The 19,135-nt window shown below is 35.4% G+C and overlaps 1 protein-coding gene across 4 annotated transcripts; it reads left to right on the top strand.

The window, feature by feature from the left end:
* The first annotated feature begins 4,323 nt into the window (after positions 1-4,323).
* LOC129256706 (WASH complex subunit 1-like) lies at positions 4,324-19,135 on the top strand. Of its 4 annotated transcripts, none has more exons than XM_064097712.1 (6): positions 4,324-4,728; positions 8,304-8,896; positions 10,029-10,252; positions 12,410-12,760; positions 13,471-13,641; positions 14,423-19,135. In XM_064097712.1, the coding sequence occupies exons 2-6, from the start codon at positions 8,373-8,375 to the stop codon at positions 14,584-14,586; spliced, it is 1,434 nt and encodes a 477-aa protein (XP_063953782.1). In that variant the 5' UTR covers positions 4,324-4,728; positions 8,304-8,372; the 3' UTR covers positions 14,587-19,135. The 4 variants fall into 4 exon arrangements, with proteins under 4 accessions (XP_063953782.1, XP_063953784.1, XP_063953780.1 ...); XM_064097714.1 differs by having other exon boundaries at positions 4,573-4,728; positions 8,308-8,896; XM_064097710.1 differs by having other exon boundaries at positions 4,575-4,728; positions 14,417-19,135.

Raw genomic sequence — 19,135 nt, 5'->3', positions numbered from 1 at the left:
CCCCCCCCCGTAGATACGCTAGTGGTTACAGCATGGACTTACATGGTGACAGGGCCCTTCAGTTGAAGAAAAAAAAAACATATATGAATGAAGTGTTTATGCCTATATTATGATAATATGATTAATAAATTGAATTGAATGATATTCTAATAATTTAGGTTCTGCAATTAAAAGCCCGGACAAGCTTTATGTATAATGTGTTTACTTTGTCAACAGATTTATAAGTTAGTTCTCGCCGACAAAAAGACTGACCTCCAGATGGAGTATACTCCATACCCCTCTGAGTTTTCCTCTTTTTTTTTTTTTTATAGACAAAGCCTATGAGCCTACAGATACTCATCCTTATAGGGCACATTGATCAAAAGGGAAATTGTTATTTCAATCATTATTTTATTTGTCATATTATCTTATAGGCCTAAACCACTTCAGTCATATAATTATGGTGTCACCTCTAATAACCTAGATCGTCTGTAGAAATTACAGAATAAAGCAACAAGGGTCATTTACTGTCAATCATCATAATACACCCCCCCCCGATTACACTAGCTGAAAGTAAAAAATCGAATTCAGCACAAGTCTCTGACATGATTGAGGAAACTCCTGCACCATACCTGTCACACCTCCTAAGAGTTCGCCAATTAATGTACAACACTCGATAATCATCACATATATCTCTCTTCACATCTCACGGACATTCAAATCAATCAGTCAATAGGCATGGGTGGAAATCTCAGGGGGGACAGGGGAACGCGTCCCCCTAACCAAAATGGTAGGGGGACACGATTTCAAATCGAATACATTCGTAATTCCGAAGCTTCGTTATTCCGAAGGTTCGGATATTCCGAAGGTTCGTTATTCCGAAGGTTCGTATTTCTGAAGGTTCGTAATTCCGAAGGTTCATTAGTCCGAAAACGAAATGAGGTTCGTAATTCCGAAGGTTTGTTAGTCCGAAAACGAAGTGAGGTTCGTAATTCCGAAGGTTCGTTAATCCGAAAAAGAATGATGAGGTTCGTAATTCCTTATTTCGTTTTCGGACTAACGAACCTTCGGAACAACGAACTTTATTTCGTTTGCGGATGAACGAACCTTCGGAACAACGAACCTTATTTCGTTTTCGGATTAACGAACCTTCGAAACATCGAACCTTATTTCGTTTTCGGATTATCGAACCTTCGGAATAACGAACCTTCGGAATAACGCCACAAATGTTCGGATTAACGAACCCTTTTACGTTTTCGGATTAACGAACATCGAGGTATAGCCAATTTACGTGTTTCGGAATTACGAACCTTCGGAATAAAGAACCTTCGGAATTACGAAGTGTAACCATTTTACATGTCCCCCTTCTATTTTTGGTGGAAAGAAATACATCATTAAAAATCGAAATAAAACATGTATTTTGGATGAGATGACGTTGCTTTTTGGGTGATTACCTTTTCTTTTTTTTTCTTTTTTTGCTTGTCAAATTGTCCAGCCCCTGGTCCCCCTACTTTTATGGAGAGATAGGTCAAAAGGTGATATGTAATTTTCTGTGTTTGCCCCCAAAATATTGGAATGCAGACATTACCTCATAAACTTAAACAACGTCCTTATATTGATGTGTTTCAGAAGATGCTCAGATCTTATTTGTTTTGATATATTGCAAGTAGTATTTCATTTTGTGTTGTTATATTTTAAGTTTTTGTATAGCGCTTTGTAACTTTTTGAAAGAGCGCTTGATGAGAAGTTATTATTAATAAAATTGTGCCCCCAAAATTTACGCTATTGAGACGAAATTGGGTGATTAAAAGTTGTGTATGTGTGTGTGGGTAGGGGCTGTGCCCCTGGCATATAAATCCAGTGGCCTAAGTGGCCACGCCCTATATTGGAGGCACAAAAAAGAACGAAGGGGAAAAGAGAAAGAAAAAAGGAGGAGGAAGGAGAGGACCAAAACGAGGAAAGACAAGAGGAGGAAGAAAGATAAGTTTAACTGGTCCCATAATGTGGAATAGTCTCCCTAGCAACATCCGTTAATGTTCTACAAGTATTAAAAAACAACATATAACTTATTTTTTTCAGTATATGATCTCCTTAATAATATACGGTATATTGTAAGGACTTCGAGTTTTTGGTGAGTAGAATTTATTGTCAATTGATTTGATGTTTCAAATAAACATTGCTGCTGTTTATTTTGTTGGTTTTCATCTTTTGATTTTTTTTTACTGATTATTGTTGTACATTGTAGCAACATGATCAAACAATTACAGTATAAAACACATTACATACAAAGAAATATAGTGAGAATTAAGACAATTATCATTAAAATCATTATATATTAAAGTGGGGACCATTTCTTATAATGAACTTGTTGAGATTTAATACTATACTTTTCGTTGCAATGGTATCATCAATAAAATCGTATAAGAGACAGGGGGGGGGCACAGTGCCCCCTTTTTTTGAAGCACTGAAAAGGTGTCCTTTTTACGCAAGAAAAATGCCCCCTCACGAATGTGTAAATGTTCCCCTTTCATCTGAGGAGGACCCGTTTTAGGTGTCACCAAGTGCTCTTTCTCGCATAGGTGCCATTTTGTTGTTGTTGCAAAAATGCGCCCCTTCTCGAACCTCTAATGTACCCCTTTCACCTGAGAAGAACCCGATTTATGTGTTAGAAAGTGCCCTTTCTCGAATCAGTGCCCCTTTTTACCCAACTTCAAAGTGCCCCTCACGAACGTGTTCTGTGCCCCTTCATCTGAGGAGGACCCGTTTTATGTGTTACCAATTGCCCTTTTAGGTGCCATTTATTTTGTTGCAAAAATGCGCCCCCTCTCGAACGTGTTCTGTGCCCCTTTCACCATAGAAGGGCCCATTTTACGTGTTAACGAGTGCCCCGAAACAAGAAAACAATAGTCTAATTTTATTCTATTCAATTCAATTTGCATTTTTTTTTCATTCTCGATTAAAAAACAAATATAAAATAAGATATGAAAAACTATTTACAAGCAAGCTAGAGTATACAATGAAATGGGGAACTGCATAAATAAAGCCAATAGGCCTTATAAGCGCAGTTCCCAGAACATTGATAACATGACATGGTATACAGAAACGATAAGATGTAGAATTAAACATGATACATAAACAATAACAACAACAACAACAAATAAACACAAAGAAACAGAAAAAAACATAGAAAGTGTCAATTTACAAGAGAAAAAATAACTAGGCCCTATACATTTTGAGATATAGAAACTGTTTAATTTTTTAAATGACTTAACAGACTTGCATTCATTTAGGGATGGAATTCCAAATCCCAGGGAAATTATGTCGTAAGAATTTCATGACATTATTAGTTTTCACTGGCCATAAGTGGAACGAATCTCTAAAACGGGTATTGGAAGAGAGTCTTTTAACCTATGTTAATACTTCATGCTTTTATTACATGTATTGGAACGAAATTTTGAAATTCAAAATTGTTTGTCTGAATGAAATATTGATTACACACATTCGATTTAGCCCTATTTGAAATCAAAACAGTAGCTATAATGAATAAATATTAATACTTCATGCATTTATTATCGGAATGAAATTTTAGATTTCTTTTTCGTACTGAGATACTGATTACTAGTAATTTCTATACATTTTTTTTAAATTAATATCTCGATACTTCATGCACTTATTGTAATTTTCAATTCTTTGTAATAAAATATTTGATTACACACACGAACTTTAAACCTCTTTTGAGGCAGTACAGTATTTTAGAATCAATATGTTAGGACTTCACGCATTTTTTCATTAGAATGAAATTCTAAACTTTCGGTACTGAAATACTAGTTAATTCTATACAGTAGCTCTTTCAAATAAGGTGTTAAAGTAATACTACATCGGGACTACATCATTGTCCATTGGAATGAAATTCTAAATACTGGTTATTTGTATACTAGTAGTAGTATACCCTTTTTTAAGTATTGTTGTCTTTTGTCAAATGGAGGCTTGATTTATGTAAACGAGTAGCTTATATAAATGTAATATATGTATAATATTGACTTGAAGTTGTGAACAAAATGGATAAATAGAGACGAACTTGAAATTGAACTATAGGCATACAGAATACCAATATATTTAAATATTTTTGGGTCAATTTTTAAACACGAGTCCCATTGCATATGCACCATAAAATTAACACATTTATCAGTTAAAACTTTGTCTATTTCAAGCAATGAATTATTGAGTTCCTCGTTACAGGCATGTTTCCACATATTTTTTTCGCAGATGGGGTACAGAACATACATTTATGAAAGTTAAGTGTGGAAACATGACATCATACCCCCCCCCCCCCCCCCGGCCGCTGCGCTGCATGACGGTACGGTGTGCATATATCAGGGCCCAACTGAGTTCATTTTTGTTATTTGTTATCAGATTTGGATGATTTTTTCGATGTTTAACATTTTCTCGGTGAATTTTACTTTATTTTTATTAGATATAATAATTTTCAGCCAAGAGTGTGGGGCCTAGCGCCCCCCCCCCCCCCCCCTACACGGCTAGCTCAGACCCAGAGCTCAGTCAACTTTGGCAGTGCAGTGCATGCCATATGCAGTAGTACATATACCCCGGAAGTGATGGTGAGTCAACATGCTAGACTTGTACCGGTACGTAGCTAGTTGTAGCCTGTGCATGTGACCAACATAAGTTACCGTACCCGACATCGTTTGCGCAGGATCCAAATAATAATATATTTCATCGATTCTGTGAATTGTAAGTAGTAATTTTTATAACGAAAAGTGCTAACAGTCATTGCTCATTTCAGATGGATTTATTAGCTGTGAAACGTAGTATGAAAGTTAAATGCTCTACACTTACTAGTATCGGCAATGTAACGTAACTAAGCCAGCCACACGGGTTGGACTCCCTTGGCTTGGGATCGGGGCAAAGTTCGTACACTGTACCGCCCAATCTACGCCCCCTTGGCCTTGAAAGAGTTTACAAAGACAAGGCCAGGGACTTGCACATTTATTGTTTAGACAGTAAGGTTATGCCTAAACAAACTAGATACATGTACAGATTTGGACTGGGGGAAAGCTGATGCAGCTATAGACAGCTGGCAGCCGTCTGTTTCGAGGAGATTTTTAACATTTTTTTATTTTTTAAATTTTCCCTCGTACACAGACGGCTCGCTATCGTGTAGACCAAAAGCTTCGGTCTCTGTTATGTTGGTTGTTCAGCTGAACTCTGTTGGCTTCACTCACCAAATACAGAGACCGAATTTCTAGCGCGATCTGTACAGGGGACTCAATGGCCATATGTTTATGTGTATTAAGTTCGGATAAAACAGCTACAGGGCAGTGAAGTTGCGCGACAGCCGAGGTAAGTCACTGTTTTTGTTCCTTTTAACTTGATTTTCCCCGTTTTTTGGCAATTAATGCCGAGAGGGAATATTAATTTGCATTTCAGTTGCGTTAATTTTCAAAAGTTTGATTCATTACAGACAAAAATTGAAGAGCCCCAACGGGGGGATTTTGCATTGTAAGTCCCCTAAAGGAGAAATTAAAAAAAAAAAAAAATGTTTAAAAACTCCTCGAAACAGACGGCTGCCAGCTGTCTAGCTATCGTGCTGACACCATTAGGGGACTTACAATGCAAAATCCCCCCGTCGGAGTTCAGCTGAACAACCAACATAACAGAGACCGAAGCTTTTGGTCTACTGCAGCTATAGACCAAAATCTTCGGTCTACGTCTCTGATTATTGCATGTTCCGCTGATTGGCTTTGGCTCCATTCACCAATTTTAGGCTACGTATTAAAGTTAGACCAAATTTCTTACTCGATCTGTACAGGGACTCAATGGCCATATGTTTATGTAATTAAGTTTGGGTAAACCAGGAAAGTAAGACTGTAAGTCAATGTTTTTTCCTTTTATAGTTTATTTTTTCCCGTTTCGGTGCATTTCAGGCCAAAACTGAATAGATCTAATATTATTTTAGTTCTTGTTACATATTTTTATGAAATAAAGACAAAATCGATGAGCCCCGTCGTGGGGATTTTGCATTGTTAACCCCTAATGGCGGTTGCACGATCGCGAGCTGCCTTTGTACGAGGAGAAATTAAAAAAAATAAAAAATGTAAAAAAACTCCCCGAAACAGACAGCTGCCACAGTACCAGCTGTCTACCGCAACTATTGTTTCTGTCAGTTATGTGTGGATTTTACTGTAGAATGAAAACTTATTGACAACATATATTGCCAGAGCTCCACTTGCTCACTGCGCAGTGCAACTAGCTAGGAGGCTCCTAGAGAGTAAAAATCTTTCACTAACGTGTGCTTACTCTCCAAGGAGCCAGGGATTGTGTCTTGTTCATGTGCATGTACCGCGAAAAACTGAAACTTTCGCCCCTGAGATTTCTACTTCCTTCTAAAAGATCTTGCCCTAGATCATGTAAATGGGATACAGTTTCATTTCCGACATTTCTATGATATTGATTCAATTTTAAAACAGAATGCAAAAAAAAAAATCTTGAAAAGACAGGAAGACTTGCCGCGATGTTTGCATCGCCATCCTGTTCTTTTTTGTCTTTCGCCAAGCTACGTAACGCACATTGAGGATGTTTTCTTGAAAATAACTGTCTATGATACATGATTTGTAATGAAAAGCTGCCTGTGGGATGAATTACTCTGACTTGTGACAATCTGCTCTATATCCTACACTGTATGTCCATTTCTTTAAAGACCCTGACCGGTGTAAAAACAATCATATATCAAAATAAAGGTAATGATTCATACAATACGAATATACCAAAAATATTACATATATCTCCTTCCAATAGTTAAAAATATTAAATAAAAATCAAAGAAACTGCTCCTCCAAAGTACGCTTCGATTGAGCACCCCCACGTCGCCTGGAAATGATGACGTCACGTTGTGTCAGGAGGGTTGTGATTCCATAGGTTTGTGTACAAAAGCATTGGGTATTTTCTTCCATTTCCATGTTATGAATCCATTTTTTTTTTTGTTTTCAGATGAAAATGGCACTCAAAATTATTCACTGTTCAAATTGTTGTAAACCTACAACTATTCACTACCTTTTTTGTGATTTCTTTGTTTGGCTCTTATTGGGCCTAAATTGCTATGTCAGGAAAAGTTGTTATACATAATCTAAATGCAGATAGAATTGAAATCTGCGCCAAATAAGCAGGAAATAAAATATGGCAAAAACTAGTTCTAAACTGCAGATTTCATAAATTCAAGCTTGTGGGTAAAAATATATGTGATATCCCTCTGTGATAGAAGTGAAGAGAATGAAATGCGTTATCTGGAAAGCAAAAAAATCATCCAGTTTTTCTGTGTACAAACCTATGGAATCACGACGCTTACAACGTGACGTCACGGTCTCGAGGCAGGTGAAAAGCACAATAAAGCCTATTTTCTAAGCGGGGTTCGGGGTTCGAAACCCGATAATTGGAATATTCTTAAGCAAAATACTCAGCTGGGAAGCGGTGAAAATGCATAAAGCATACCTTGGTGTATTTAGTAGCTTATAAGCTTTCGATTGGTATATAATTTATCAATTTCATTTTCGGGTCCGGTCTGGATCTTTAAACAAAATGATTGTGAAATTCTGCAGATAAAACAGTATGTCTTCAGGAACAGTGAGGAAAAGTTTGCACCATTTTGCAATAGACCTTTACACATGTGTGCATTGACGTCATCGGGCCGTTGCATGGCATATGTTGATGATCTTCAGCTGAGATTTCTTACATTGCAACTTTGTTTACTTGTATTCTGATATCCTCTGAGGGAGGGCGCTATGAGATTATGACGTCGTATTTATTTATTTATGTATTTATTTGAACAGACTCCTTTTAAATCATACAGATATAAAGAAAACAAAATATGTACAATCAATAAAAACAAGCAAAACAACATACAAAAGCAAATTATATCAATCCCTTAACCCCAAATGTAACACTATTCAGACAAGGCTGGAACAGAGAAGGGGGCAGCATCTGTCACCCCGCAAATCAGCAATGGAGGACCCCCCCCACCTCTATTCGACCGTGGGGAGCTGTAGCAAAAAAAAAAAAAAAAAAAAAAAATCATTAGTCCCTTTACATGACATGTATAAAATCTATTATCATTTTAAGTAGTTGCTCAATGGATGGGCCTGTTGCTCTGCATGACAATTGAAAACACTGTATGGTTTAAATTTTCTTGTAGAGCACTTAGCCCATTGAAGCTGTAACTGCTTCAATGGGAGAATCATATTTTAAATTTTCTTATTTTGTATTCAGTCAGTTGCATATCAAAGTAATGTGTGAATTGTCATTCTTTTCTACAGGTAGGCTGTACTGAATGTGTGAGCTGCCTGTTTGCATAGACAAGCTTAGTGGTTGAAGGGATTATCAGTATGCCAGGACAGGTGTATAACATTCCTATCATTCAGCCTGATCTCAGGCGAGAAGAAACCATACATCAGATTGCTGACACCCTAGAATACCTGGAGAAAATTGCAAATGACGTATTTGACCGCATTGAGAAAAGGGTGACTGACAATCACTCACGGTTAACGGACATCAACAAGCGACTTGACGTTGCTCAGGCCAAAGTTGACAAGATTAAGAACAGTCGTAAGGCTATAAAGATATTCTCTAGTGCTAAGTATCCCGCACCAGAAAAGAAAGATGTTTACCAGTCTGTATTTGCAGATAACACAGACTTGTCAAGTATTCCTAGACCATCTCGTAAGCTGGCTAGCAAGCATCAGACATTAGACAGTAGAGCTTTGAAAGAAAAGCTACAGTTTTATAATGTGCAATTGAATGTGAGGAAGAAAGATAAAGATGGAGAAAATACTTGGGAAGGCCTAGGAGGTCTTCCAAGGAACATTGAATCAATAACGTCATTGCTTCTGTTCAACACTAGTGAAAATCCGTAAGTATATTTTGATTTTGACATGTAGCATTCATTCTTCATACATGTATGATGGGGTGTCCAAACTTTGCAGACATTTAAAAAATATTCATTGGGCTAAAATTTGTTTTAAAAATATTAACATTTTATTTAAAAACCAATTCAAGTAATAGCTATCAAATCGATGGCAAGAATTATGGACAATGTTTTTTTTTTTTTTTTTTTTAATTATGGACAATAATGTGAAGTAGGTCAAGAGGTTTCACCGGTATCGCAATCTCAAAATTCTACTCTGATCGACAAATGCATGCTGTGCTGGAAATCTGTTATGAAAAAGTGTGACCTAACTTTGCTGACCAAAGTTTTGTGGAGATTTGGACATAAACTCAAGCTCAAATATTTATATCAGATTGATGGCAAAATGCTTTAGAATTGGTCAGTACCACATTTAATTCACATTTTATATATATATGCTTGCAAAATGATGATATGGTGATGCTGTTGAGAAATTTAGATTTCTTTGGAACGGGTGCTAATGGTGACAAATATGCCAATCTTTTGTCAATATTTTCATGAATAGGCCTACTGAACTCATCCTAAAGAAACTTTCATCAAAGGGTAATTTTAGGTCGCTTTTCACGTTGATAATGTAAGATTTTAATGATATTGGCAAGTTTTTGAGATAATGACTGTCCGCAAAGTATGGACACACATGAATTTTGGACTTGCTGCCATACATGTAGCAATGATTACATGTAGCGTTGGTTATATATACATCATTATTGCATTCCTAAAGTTGGATTTGATGTAAAATATTTTCCTTAAAAAGTGTATATGTACAATTTTGCACTTGCCTGTAAATGTACTGTACATGGGGGTCCACTTGGATTTAAATTGGTGAAGGAATAATTTCTTGAATGCTGTTATACTGTTCAGATTGGTATCCAAGCTGAATCAAACATGTATAACTACATGAGCACTTTGCTGAATGGCTATTGATGTTTAATATTACATTGGTTGAACATATATTTCTTAAACAAAAAGAAATATTATTTACATAATCTAACCTAATGGAATTGTGAAATAAGAGTATGAAATAGTTTTGTTTTAATAAAATGATAATAGTCTTCTCCTTTGCTCTCCACTCTGTTAGATACAAGAAATATGTGATGATTGATCCGTTGGGTGCAGTCACAAAAACAAGAAAATCAATTGAAGATGAGGAGCAACGGACAGAGATGGGTCAGGCACCAACAACCATCTTACATGGAGAGCAATTAGATCATAACATTGGTGACAGAGATCCCTTTAAATACACTCCTCATCTTGGTGACGTACCAGTTCTTGATGTGCCTAATGTTCTCCCTGATCTAACAGGTATAGCTTTACCCCACCCCCTCAATGTAAATGGTTACTTAGTGCCTTAGTGCTTAGCATTTACAAAATTGGTTCACTTGTTCTCTCAGACATCAGAATTAGTGATTTTTACTCTTGAAGACAATGTTTTAATTTGTTCATTCTGGACTAAAACTAATTATTGTACAACGCCTTTTTAGCTTGTTGTACACGTGCAAATGGGAGGCTGAATGTCAAACATTCGTACCGTTGCACACAAGACGTATCATCCAAAATGTACCGTTGCACGGCTTTAGGAGGTGACGTCACAAGAGGATTTTAAAAATGAAGGTGAAATACGCGCATAGCTTGGCTTGCTGGCTAAATGCGCAATGCTGCCCAAGGTCATGTGCGCATGTGGGATTTTACTTTTTTTATTTCAATTTTTTTTGCTCCCTTTTCATAGATACTGCAGGGAAAAACTCGTTTTTGTCTCACCTGCATAGCAGAGTGAGACTATAGGCGCCGCTTTTCCGACGGCGGCGGCGTCAACACCAAATCTTAACCTGAGGTTAAGTTTTTGAAATGACAGCATAACTTAGAAAATATATGGACCTAGTTCATGAAACTTGGCCATAAGGTTAATCAAGTATTACTGAACATCCTGCCTGAGTTTCATGTCACATGACCAAGGTCAAAGGTCATTTAGGGTCAATGAACTTAGACCATGTTGGGGGAATCAACATCAAAATCTTAACCTAAGGTTAAGTTTTTGAAATGTCATCATAACTGAGAAAATATATGGACCTAGTTCATGAAACTTATACATAAGGTTAATCAAGTATCACTGAACATCCTGCATGAGTTTCACGTCACATGACCAAGGTCAAAGGTCATTTAGGGTCAATGAACTTTGGCCGAATTGGGGGTATCTGTTGAATTACCATCATAACTTTGAAAGTTTATGGATCTGATTCATGAAACTTGGACATAATAGTAATCAAGTATTACTGAACATCCTGTGCAAGTTTCAGGTCACATGATCAAGGTCAAAGGTCATTTAGGGTCAATGAACTTTGGCCAAATTGGGGTATTTGTTGAATTACCGCCATAACTTTGAAAGTGTGTTGGTCTAGTTCATAAAACTTGGACATAAGAGTAATCAAGTATCACTGAACATCCTGTGCACATTTTAGGTCACATGACCAAGGTCAAAGGTCAATGAACTTTGGCCATAATGGGGGTATCTGTTGAATTACCATCATAACTTTGAAAGTTGATGGATCTGACTATTGAAACTTGGACATAAGACTAATCAAGTACATGTATCACTGAACATCCTGTGCGAGTTTCAGGTCACATGATCAAGGTCAAAGGTCATGTAAGGTCAAAGAACTTTGGCCACGTTGGGGGTATTTGTTGAATTGCCATCATATCTCTATAGGTGTATTGGTCTAGTTCATAAAACGTGGAAATAAGAGTAACCAAGTATCACTGAACATCTTGTGCGAGTTATAGTAGTTTTCAAAATCAGCACTGCTGCTATATTGAATCACGTGATGCAGGTGAGACGGCCAGAGGCATTCCACTTGTTTCATATTTTTGCCAAATTTTGTACAACACAAATAGTGAATATTCTTATTCGTGCAATGGTGCGAGATTTTGCATTCGGTGAAAGAAATAGAGCATCTTTCTTTCACCTCATGCAAAATCTCGCACCATCACACTCATGCCTATCCGCTATTTGCATACTGTTTGAGGAAATTATCAAACTGTATGCTTTTGTACATGTAACTATCAGGGTGCAGATATTTTACATCCAATTGACCATTACTTTACTGAGAAAGGTGTGATCTAAATATTTCATTAAAAAAAAAAATTATCTAGCATGTTACCAAGTAGTAGTATTGTAAAGATAAATGCAGACTTTGCAAAGTATCTTATTCAATTAGGAAAAAATAAATCAATTCCATCATCATCAATGTACCCTTATTTTCTGAATCAGTTACTGCTTCATTTTTCCTTTTGGATGTTCTGTTTTCATGTTCATTGGTCTTTTCAGAGCCTTCAAGGCATCTTTTACTGTAGTTTGAACCTCTGATATTCAATATATAAACTCATTTTTTGCCTTGTATATAGTCCATACATTCAGTTGTACCTGCCTCAATTGTAACTTATGTTATTATCATGGATTTGTAGGTATTGCTGATGATGTGATCTTCCAGTCTGAGCTTGAAGGGTCAATTGCTCCTTCTCTCCCTGGAGCTCATATCCCGGAGCTTCCCAGTGTAACACCCCAACCAAGTAATCTTCCTGCTTTACCTGCTCCTGAAGGACCTAGTAATGTTCCTGCAATCATGCCCCCAGGAGCAGCCCCAGGAGCACCACCACCACCCCCTCCACCACCCCCACCAGAAGTAGCAGCACCCCCTCCACCTCCCCCACCACCACCTGCAGCTGTTAGTACTGCAGCTGCTGCTCCGGCTCCACCTCCGGTAGCACCAACTGACACCGGTAGATCAAGTCTTCTTGAGTCCATCAGGAATGCAGGTAGTTTCTTAAAAATATGCTTAATACAAATTGAAATTGTTTGTATTTAATCTGAGACTGCATGTATACGTGCTGGAGTCTATGTAAAACAATTGTAATAGCAAATCATTCAGTCTCCACGTGTTAAAAAGTGTTCTGATGTTTTGTGTAGGATCTAAAACCATCTGCCAAGATTATTTTTAACCAACGCCTATCAAGCAAAGTGTGATATTTGGCTTTTTGAGGATAAAGGTTCATTCGTTCATTCTGATTTCAGATTGTTTATTCTCTTTCATATGATAATTTTATATTGTGTATGAAATTAAAGATGTGAAATTATTAAATTCAATCTTTCATTTTCTGTATTTGCAGAAGAATACCCGAATCATGTGCAAAGAATTAAAAAGAAATCTATACCAAATAGAAAGCAGTTAGGTTCAAGTTTGAATAAATCGGACAAAGAATAAGGAAGCTATGAAGTTGGTTTGAATGTTATAAAAACTACGCCCACATAAATTTTTAGGAAGAATCACCTCCTTTGGGAGTAGAGGAAGTGCAAACATTGTGTGCAGGCAAGCCAGGGTAATGGTATATGCTGAGAAAAGTCACTCCAATGTATTTAGTGCTATTTATAAGGAAAATATTATTATTATTATTATAACTTGTTCCTGTAAAAGTTCTTTGCATTCACTTTGATTAGTAAATGATTGTGTGACTGTTTTTAATTTCAGGTGGTGTGAAGAATCTGAAGAAGAGTGTAAGAGAGAAAAAAATAGAGAAGAAGCGTGAGAAAGAGCAGGCGCCACCCTCTGGAGGTGGAGATTTAATGAGTGATCTATTCAACAAGCTTTCACTTAGACGAAAAGGAATCTCAGGAACCAAGCAAGCTGGAGGAGGAGGAGGTAAGATGTCTGTTTCATAAAGCTGTTTGGAAGTTATGCATAACTGATGTTCCATTTGATGAGATAGCCAATATTGTTTTATTGAGGGAGTGAATTTAACCCTAATCAAATTTTAACATGCATTCAGAAGCATGTTAATATAGGTTTTAATCTACAAAGATTGGATTTTAACTGTAGTTGATAGGAATTAAAGTGATTGGAACTTAAGAATGTAACTTACAAACTATCCATGGTAGTATGCAAGACATCAGAAGATATTAGATAGAATCTGACAGGTAATGGAAACTAAACAGGTAAAATTTACTGTTATTTTCATCCAGTTTAATGTGATGTCACCTTAGAAAATAATGTACATCTATCCTGGAAAATAGAAAGCAATGCACTTTTGTTCATATACAGTATGATTGTCTGCTAAGTTCAAATACCCCCTCAAATTCATAACTTCTCCAACAGTACCAAATGTAAACTTTTTTTTTTCAGTTATAGCTCAATTATAATCATCAAAAGTTCAATTTTGAAAAAGGGAGTTATGTTTAAGACAATCATGCTCATAAATTGCCAAAGATGATATGGTTAGTTATTAAATGACTAAGATACTGTAAAATATTAACAAATTTTATCTGTTTACAAACTAAATTGCTTGATCTATGTTTGGATGACAGCAATGACTGCAAATATAATGATAGCAAATGAAACATGTTGAATCTTGATCAACACCTTTTTGCTTTGTAGAGGGGACTTTTAATTAAACCATTTTCTTTCTTTTATGTAACAGGTGGAGGAGGAGGAGGTGGAGGTGGAAGAACAGATGACTCTCTTCCTAACATCAACCAACCACCGCCACAAACAGGTGGTGCAATGAACAAGCTAGCAGCTATGATACCTCCTCCTCCTAGACCAATGGGAGGAGGTGGTGTAGGAGATGATGATGATGATTGGGAATAAACTCAAAATGATGGTCAATTCACACCAAGAATTAACCATCTTCAAACCCCCAGATTTTTTTAAAGTATATAACTCAATTACTCAACATGCTGTTTAAAGTTCCATTTCTTTCATCATCATGTTTTATTGAGCAATTACTTGAATTTGCTTTATTGCTGTAGAAGAATATATTATACATTATTACCTGCCTAGAAATCGAGTATGACATTTCATTTTCCAGGAGGATTATATTATGCTCAAAGTGCACAACATTGAGGGAAAGTATTTTCTTGAGGGGAAAATACAGGTTTGAAGGGGAATTGAAATGTTATTTGTAACAGGTCAAGTCCACCCCAGAAAAATGTTGATTTTAATCAATAGTGAAAAATCAGACAATCATAATGCTGGAAATTCATCAAAATCGGATGTAAATAAGATTTTTCACAAAATAGTGTATGCATAATTTAATCACATGCAAATGACGGAGTTGATGAGGCCCCTCACTTACTATTTCTTTTGTTTTACAATATTTTAATTTTTACAGATTTCACAATAAGGACCAACTTGACTGAACCATAAAATGTTAAACAATGGTAAATCCACATGTTCAGGGGGAATAAAACTTTGTTTCAGAGTAGAAAATTAGAATATTTCATGTGATGAAATACACAAGAAATAGTGAGTGAGTGATCAGTCCCCTCATTTGCATACAGACCGGGATGTGCAATTGTGCATATAACTGTATGGTGAAATTAAGCAAAACTTAAAAATGTCAAAACTTTTTATTTCAGATCCAATTTTGATGAAATTTTGAGATTTTTCTCTTTTTATTTATTATTTAAATCAACATTTTGTTTGGGTGGATTTGTCCTTTAAAGAGATAGACTAGGTACTGGTAGTATATTTTAGATTTGCTTTCAGTGTCTTCATTACAGTTGTTTTCAGCCAATCGAAATCAAGAAAAGATGTCAGATCTGATATCTTTTCAGATGAAAATGTCGATGAAACATTCCCTTGATATGTCTACGTCATAGAATAATACCCCCTGCCCCCCCAAAAGAAAGAAATAAAGCATACTGAAAATTACATCCTTATTAAAAGGATGTAAGATATGATTATATTACAAAAGTATTGAAATTCATTTTTAAAATTGAATATTGGAAATTATTTGTCCACGAATATGAAAGAAGTAAAAAATACAAGTAAGCTAAATTTACTAACAATTTCTTTACAGCATAACAGTTGCCTGCTGGTGCAAAAATACTGCTTAAATAATTACCTATATCAAATCAACCTTCCATGTTCAGTCTAATCTTCAAAACAGGAAATAATTTTCCTTTCATCGCATCACAATTTGCTCCACATTTTTCAAAATCTTCACAAAACGTCTTTTGTGTAGATTTCTGTCATAGGACTATACTTTACAGACCAAATATGCTAATTTAATTTGGTAAGCAAAATCATTCCCAGCCAAGTCACATCAATGTTTTAGACCAAGCAAGTTTGCATAAAACTAATTCAAAATAGATAAAAGTCCCTATGATAAATGGGCAAATTACCATGACAGAACAGTTGATTTCGTAGAGCAGTTGAAAGACTATAACAAACTTAATGTTTACCATTTGAATTTAGTGGAAGTATAAACAGATCTTTGTGGTCTCTAAACATTTGAAATACTGTGTATGCATGGGATGGGTTTGATAACTTATTCTCATGACTTCATCGAATTCCATTTAATATTCTAATTTTACTCAGGAATGTTCTGTTCAAATCATAATATGTGTGCCTTATTCTTTAATATATTACCCAAGGACTTTTCAAACTTCTGCAATAAATTACTTAACTTGTAAATAGAACAAATAAAGAGTCTGACACACACATTCTTAGATGATTGAGTTGAAATGATGAAATAAATTGGTAAAGTTGCATGGTAAGGAGTGTATCATTCTCATCCTGTATTGTATACTGAGTGTACAGAAGGACAAATGGTGTTCTGACTATTTAATTGCACTTTTTTGTTGTTGCTATGTTTACCTTTTCTTTAACAAATGGTTTAAACTAACTGTGTAGGAAAGTAAAGGGTGTACAAGTCTTAATGAATATTGCACATGCAAACCTTTGTTTTTTATTGCAAACATGTGAGTCACATGAACAGGTTTGGCTGTTTCACTTTAAACATAATTTTTCAGGGACGTATCAAAGGTCTGTGTCAATGGTCTGATCATCTGATGTGTTTTGATTACCCAAATCTTTCTAAAGTGTAAATCTACATTATGAAGAGATGGCAAGAAAATAAATGCAGTGATGCCCATTAAATATGAACTGTTAGTGTAATATAAAACTTCCTAACTCCAATATAGACAAATAATAAAGGAGTATGAAATTCTGTGTTAGGGTTATGCTATTCTTTCATTTTTATTTTTTACTAAGAGTTTGAGTTTAAGTTTGAGCTCACAATCTTGGTATTGTAATAGTTAAAATACTTACGAAGGAGAGATGGTGCTTCAAGAATTTAAAGTTTGTAAAAAAAACACAAAAAAAACAACACAATCTAAGAGCAAGTTGTATGGTTTTTGGAACCAGTACAAATTTGTGTATACATTATCTCTAGTTTGATTTCAACGCGATATTATCAATGTGTTTTGTTTGTATCTGATGGAAAGCTCTTATATGGTTGTTATAGAAAGATATAACATACAACTTTGGATTTTGAATAGTTTTCAATCATCTTTATGTTAGCCAATATTTGCTGCACTTGACCCAGGTGAGGTGAATGGGTACCGGTAGGAGGAAATTCCTTGAATGCTTGAGCTCCTGGTCAAGGTAACCGTGCTAAAGCCAGGGTAATAATAACATTATCATGTTAAGCAGGGCCCGCTGGGAGACAAGTTTTCGGAACTGAAGTGGCTACCCTGGGTAAAATATGACATTATTATTAACAAGGGGCAGGGAAAGTTGTTGTTTTAGAAGTTAAAGTCTGTCTTCAGTTTCAGTAAATTTTTTAATGCATCTACCCCAAAACAATTGTGTGAAGGATATAAACTGAAAATGTGTTCATTTGATAAATATGCTGATTTTACACCAGGATTTAATTTCACCTGTTGCCCGATCAAAACAGAATATCTGCATTTTTTGTCGTTTGTATAAAATACATTCTCATGCATGAAATGGGCTCATAATTTAAGGATATAACTCTGCTAGTAGGTATTTAATTTCTAATTACTAGATAATAAAGTAAGTGCTCAATTGGCTATTTTAGATATAAATTAAACATATATAAGAGAGGGTACTATATTTAGATTTAAATCCTAACAGCTGGAATAAGGCCATATTTCTAATTGGTAAAATTGCATTCAATGACTAGTATGCCTTTTATTTGAGTATAGTACACATTATTGACACTTTACCAAAACTTCAGACAGGCTTTTGTGTTACAACACCATAATGTTGCAAAATAATCTTTCTTCTGAAGATCACAAGATCATTATGATATGCGATGTATGAAAAATATATTTAAACTATTGTTTTCCTCAATCGAATGTTAGGCATAGTAGAGTTATATCCCACCTCTCATGATATTTTTAGTCCATTGCTTACCTTTTTCTTCCTTCGTTCTCCTTTAAAACACAGCTTGGGGGGGGGGGGCAGTCGCACACCCTCTCCTGTAGCGCCACTCCCGATACTTGTTTGAGCTCATGGTACCTTAAAAAAGGGACTCTTTTATAGTCTTTAATATGGTCCTGTATTCAGATATGCAAATAGTTTTGTTTTTTTAGTAAGATTCCATGTTATACTTTGTTTGTATATACAGAATAAAGAAATCAATTTATAAACATGAATATTCACAATGTTAAACAAATTTTATGTACTTGCCAAATTATGTTTGTATATTGTACATGATATATTGCATGTTCTATCTGAATTAATTATCTGAATAATCCTAAAGAGCAAAATAAATTTACAAATCTATGTAAATAGACTCGCATGATAATGTATTGGTCAGAATGAATTTAATTGTTTTGATAGATGTACATGCAAATGTGTTCACATATACACATAGAAAGTCATTAGAGATTATGAGACAGCCCACACCCCATTAATTTGAGGAAATTATTTTTTCTATCTTTATTTTATAAATCAATTTAATTCATTTCATAAAATAGCATCAAAATGTTTGTTCACACAACTCATGTGCATCCACAAACACATGTAGGATTGAAGTAGCATATCTGAACAAGCCTTCATTACTAGTAGGTGATTGATTGAACTGTCTTTTAACATGAAATTATGTAGTATTTAAGTAAAATATGTGAACGTCCCACCCACAAAGAAAAACAAAACAAAACAAAATAACTTGAGGAGATAATATTGTTCCACCAAACATGAAGTGTTTATGATAGTGTGATAATAAGAAATTTGTGATTTCATAAAAACAGAAGATAAATCTGTATAATTATGAGAACTTATTAGTTTTCTTTTTCATCAAGTCTGGAAGGTTAAAAGATAATACTGTATGTGGTTGTGGAGGAGTGAAAATGTAATTGTAAATATATATTATTTGGTGATGGAA

Source organism: Lytechinus pictus, chromosome 3 (genome assembly GCF_037042905.1).
Source record: "Lytechinus pictus isolate F3 Inbred chromosome 3, Lp3.0, whole genome shotgun sequence".
Lineage (NCBI taxonomy): Eukaryota > Metazoa > Echinodermata > Echinoidea > Temnopleuroida > Toxopneustidae > Lytechinus > Lytechinus pictus.
The sequence above is the reverse complement of the archived record's forward strand: the minus strand, read 5'-3'. Positions and strand labels throughout refer to the sequence as shown.

Bases quoted from the DNA above. Each gene is read 5' to 3' on its own strand.
- LOC129256706 (XM_064097710.1), top strand. From the start codon at position 8,373: ATGCCAGGACAGGTGTATAACATTCCTATCATTCAGCCTGATCTCAGG. The intron at 12,761-13,470 runs GTAGTTTCTTAA...TTTTAATTTCAG, and splicing joins TGAGTCCATCAGGAATGCAG to GTGGTGTGAAGAATCTGAAG. The intron at 13,642-14,416 runs GTAAGATGTCTG...TTTATGTAACAG, and splicing joins GCAAGCTGGAGGAGGAGGAG to GTGGAGGAGGAGGAGGTGGA.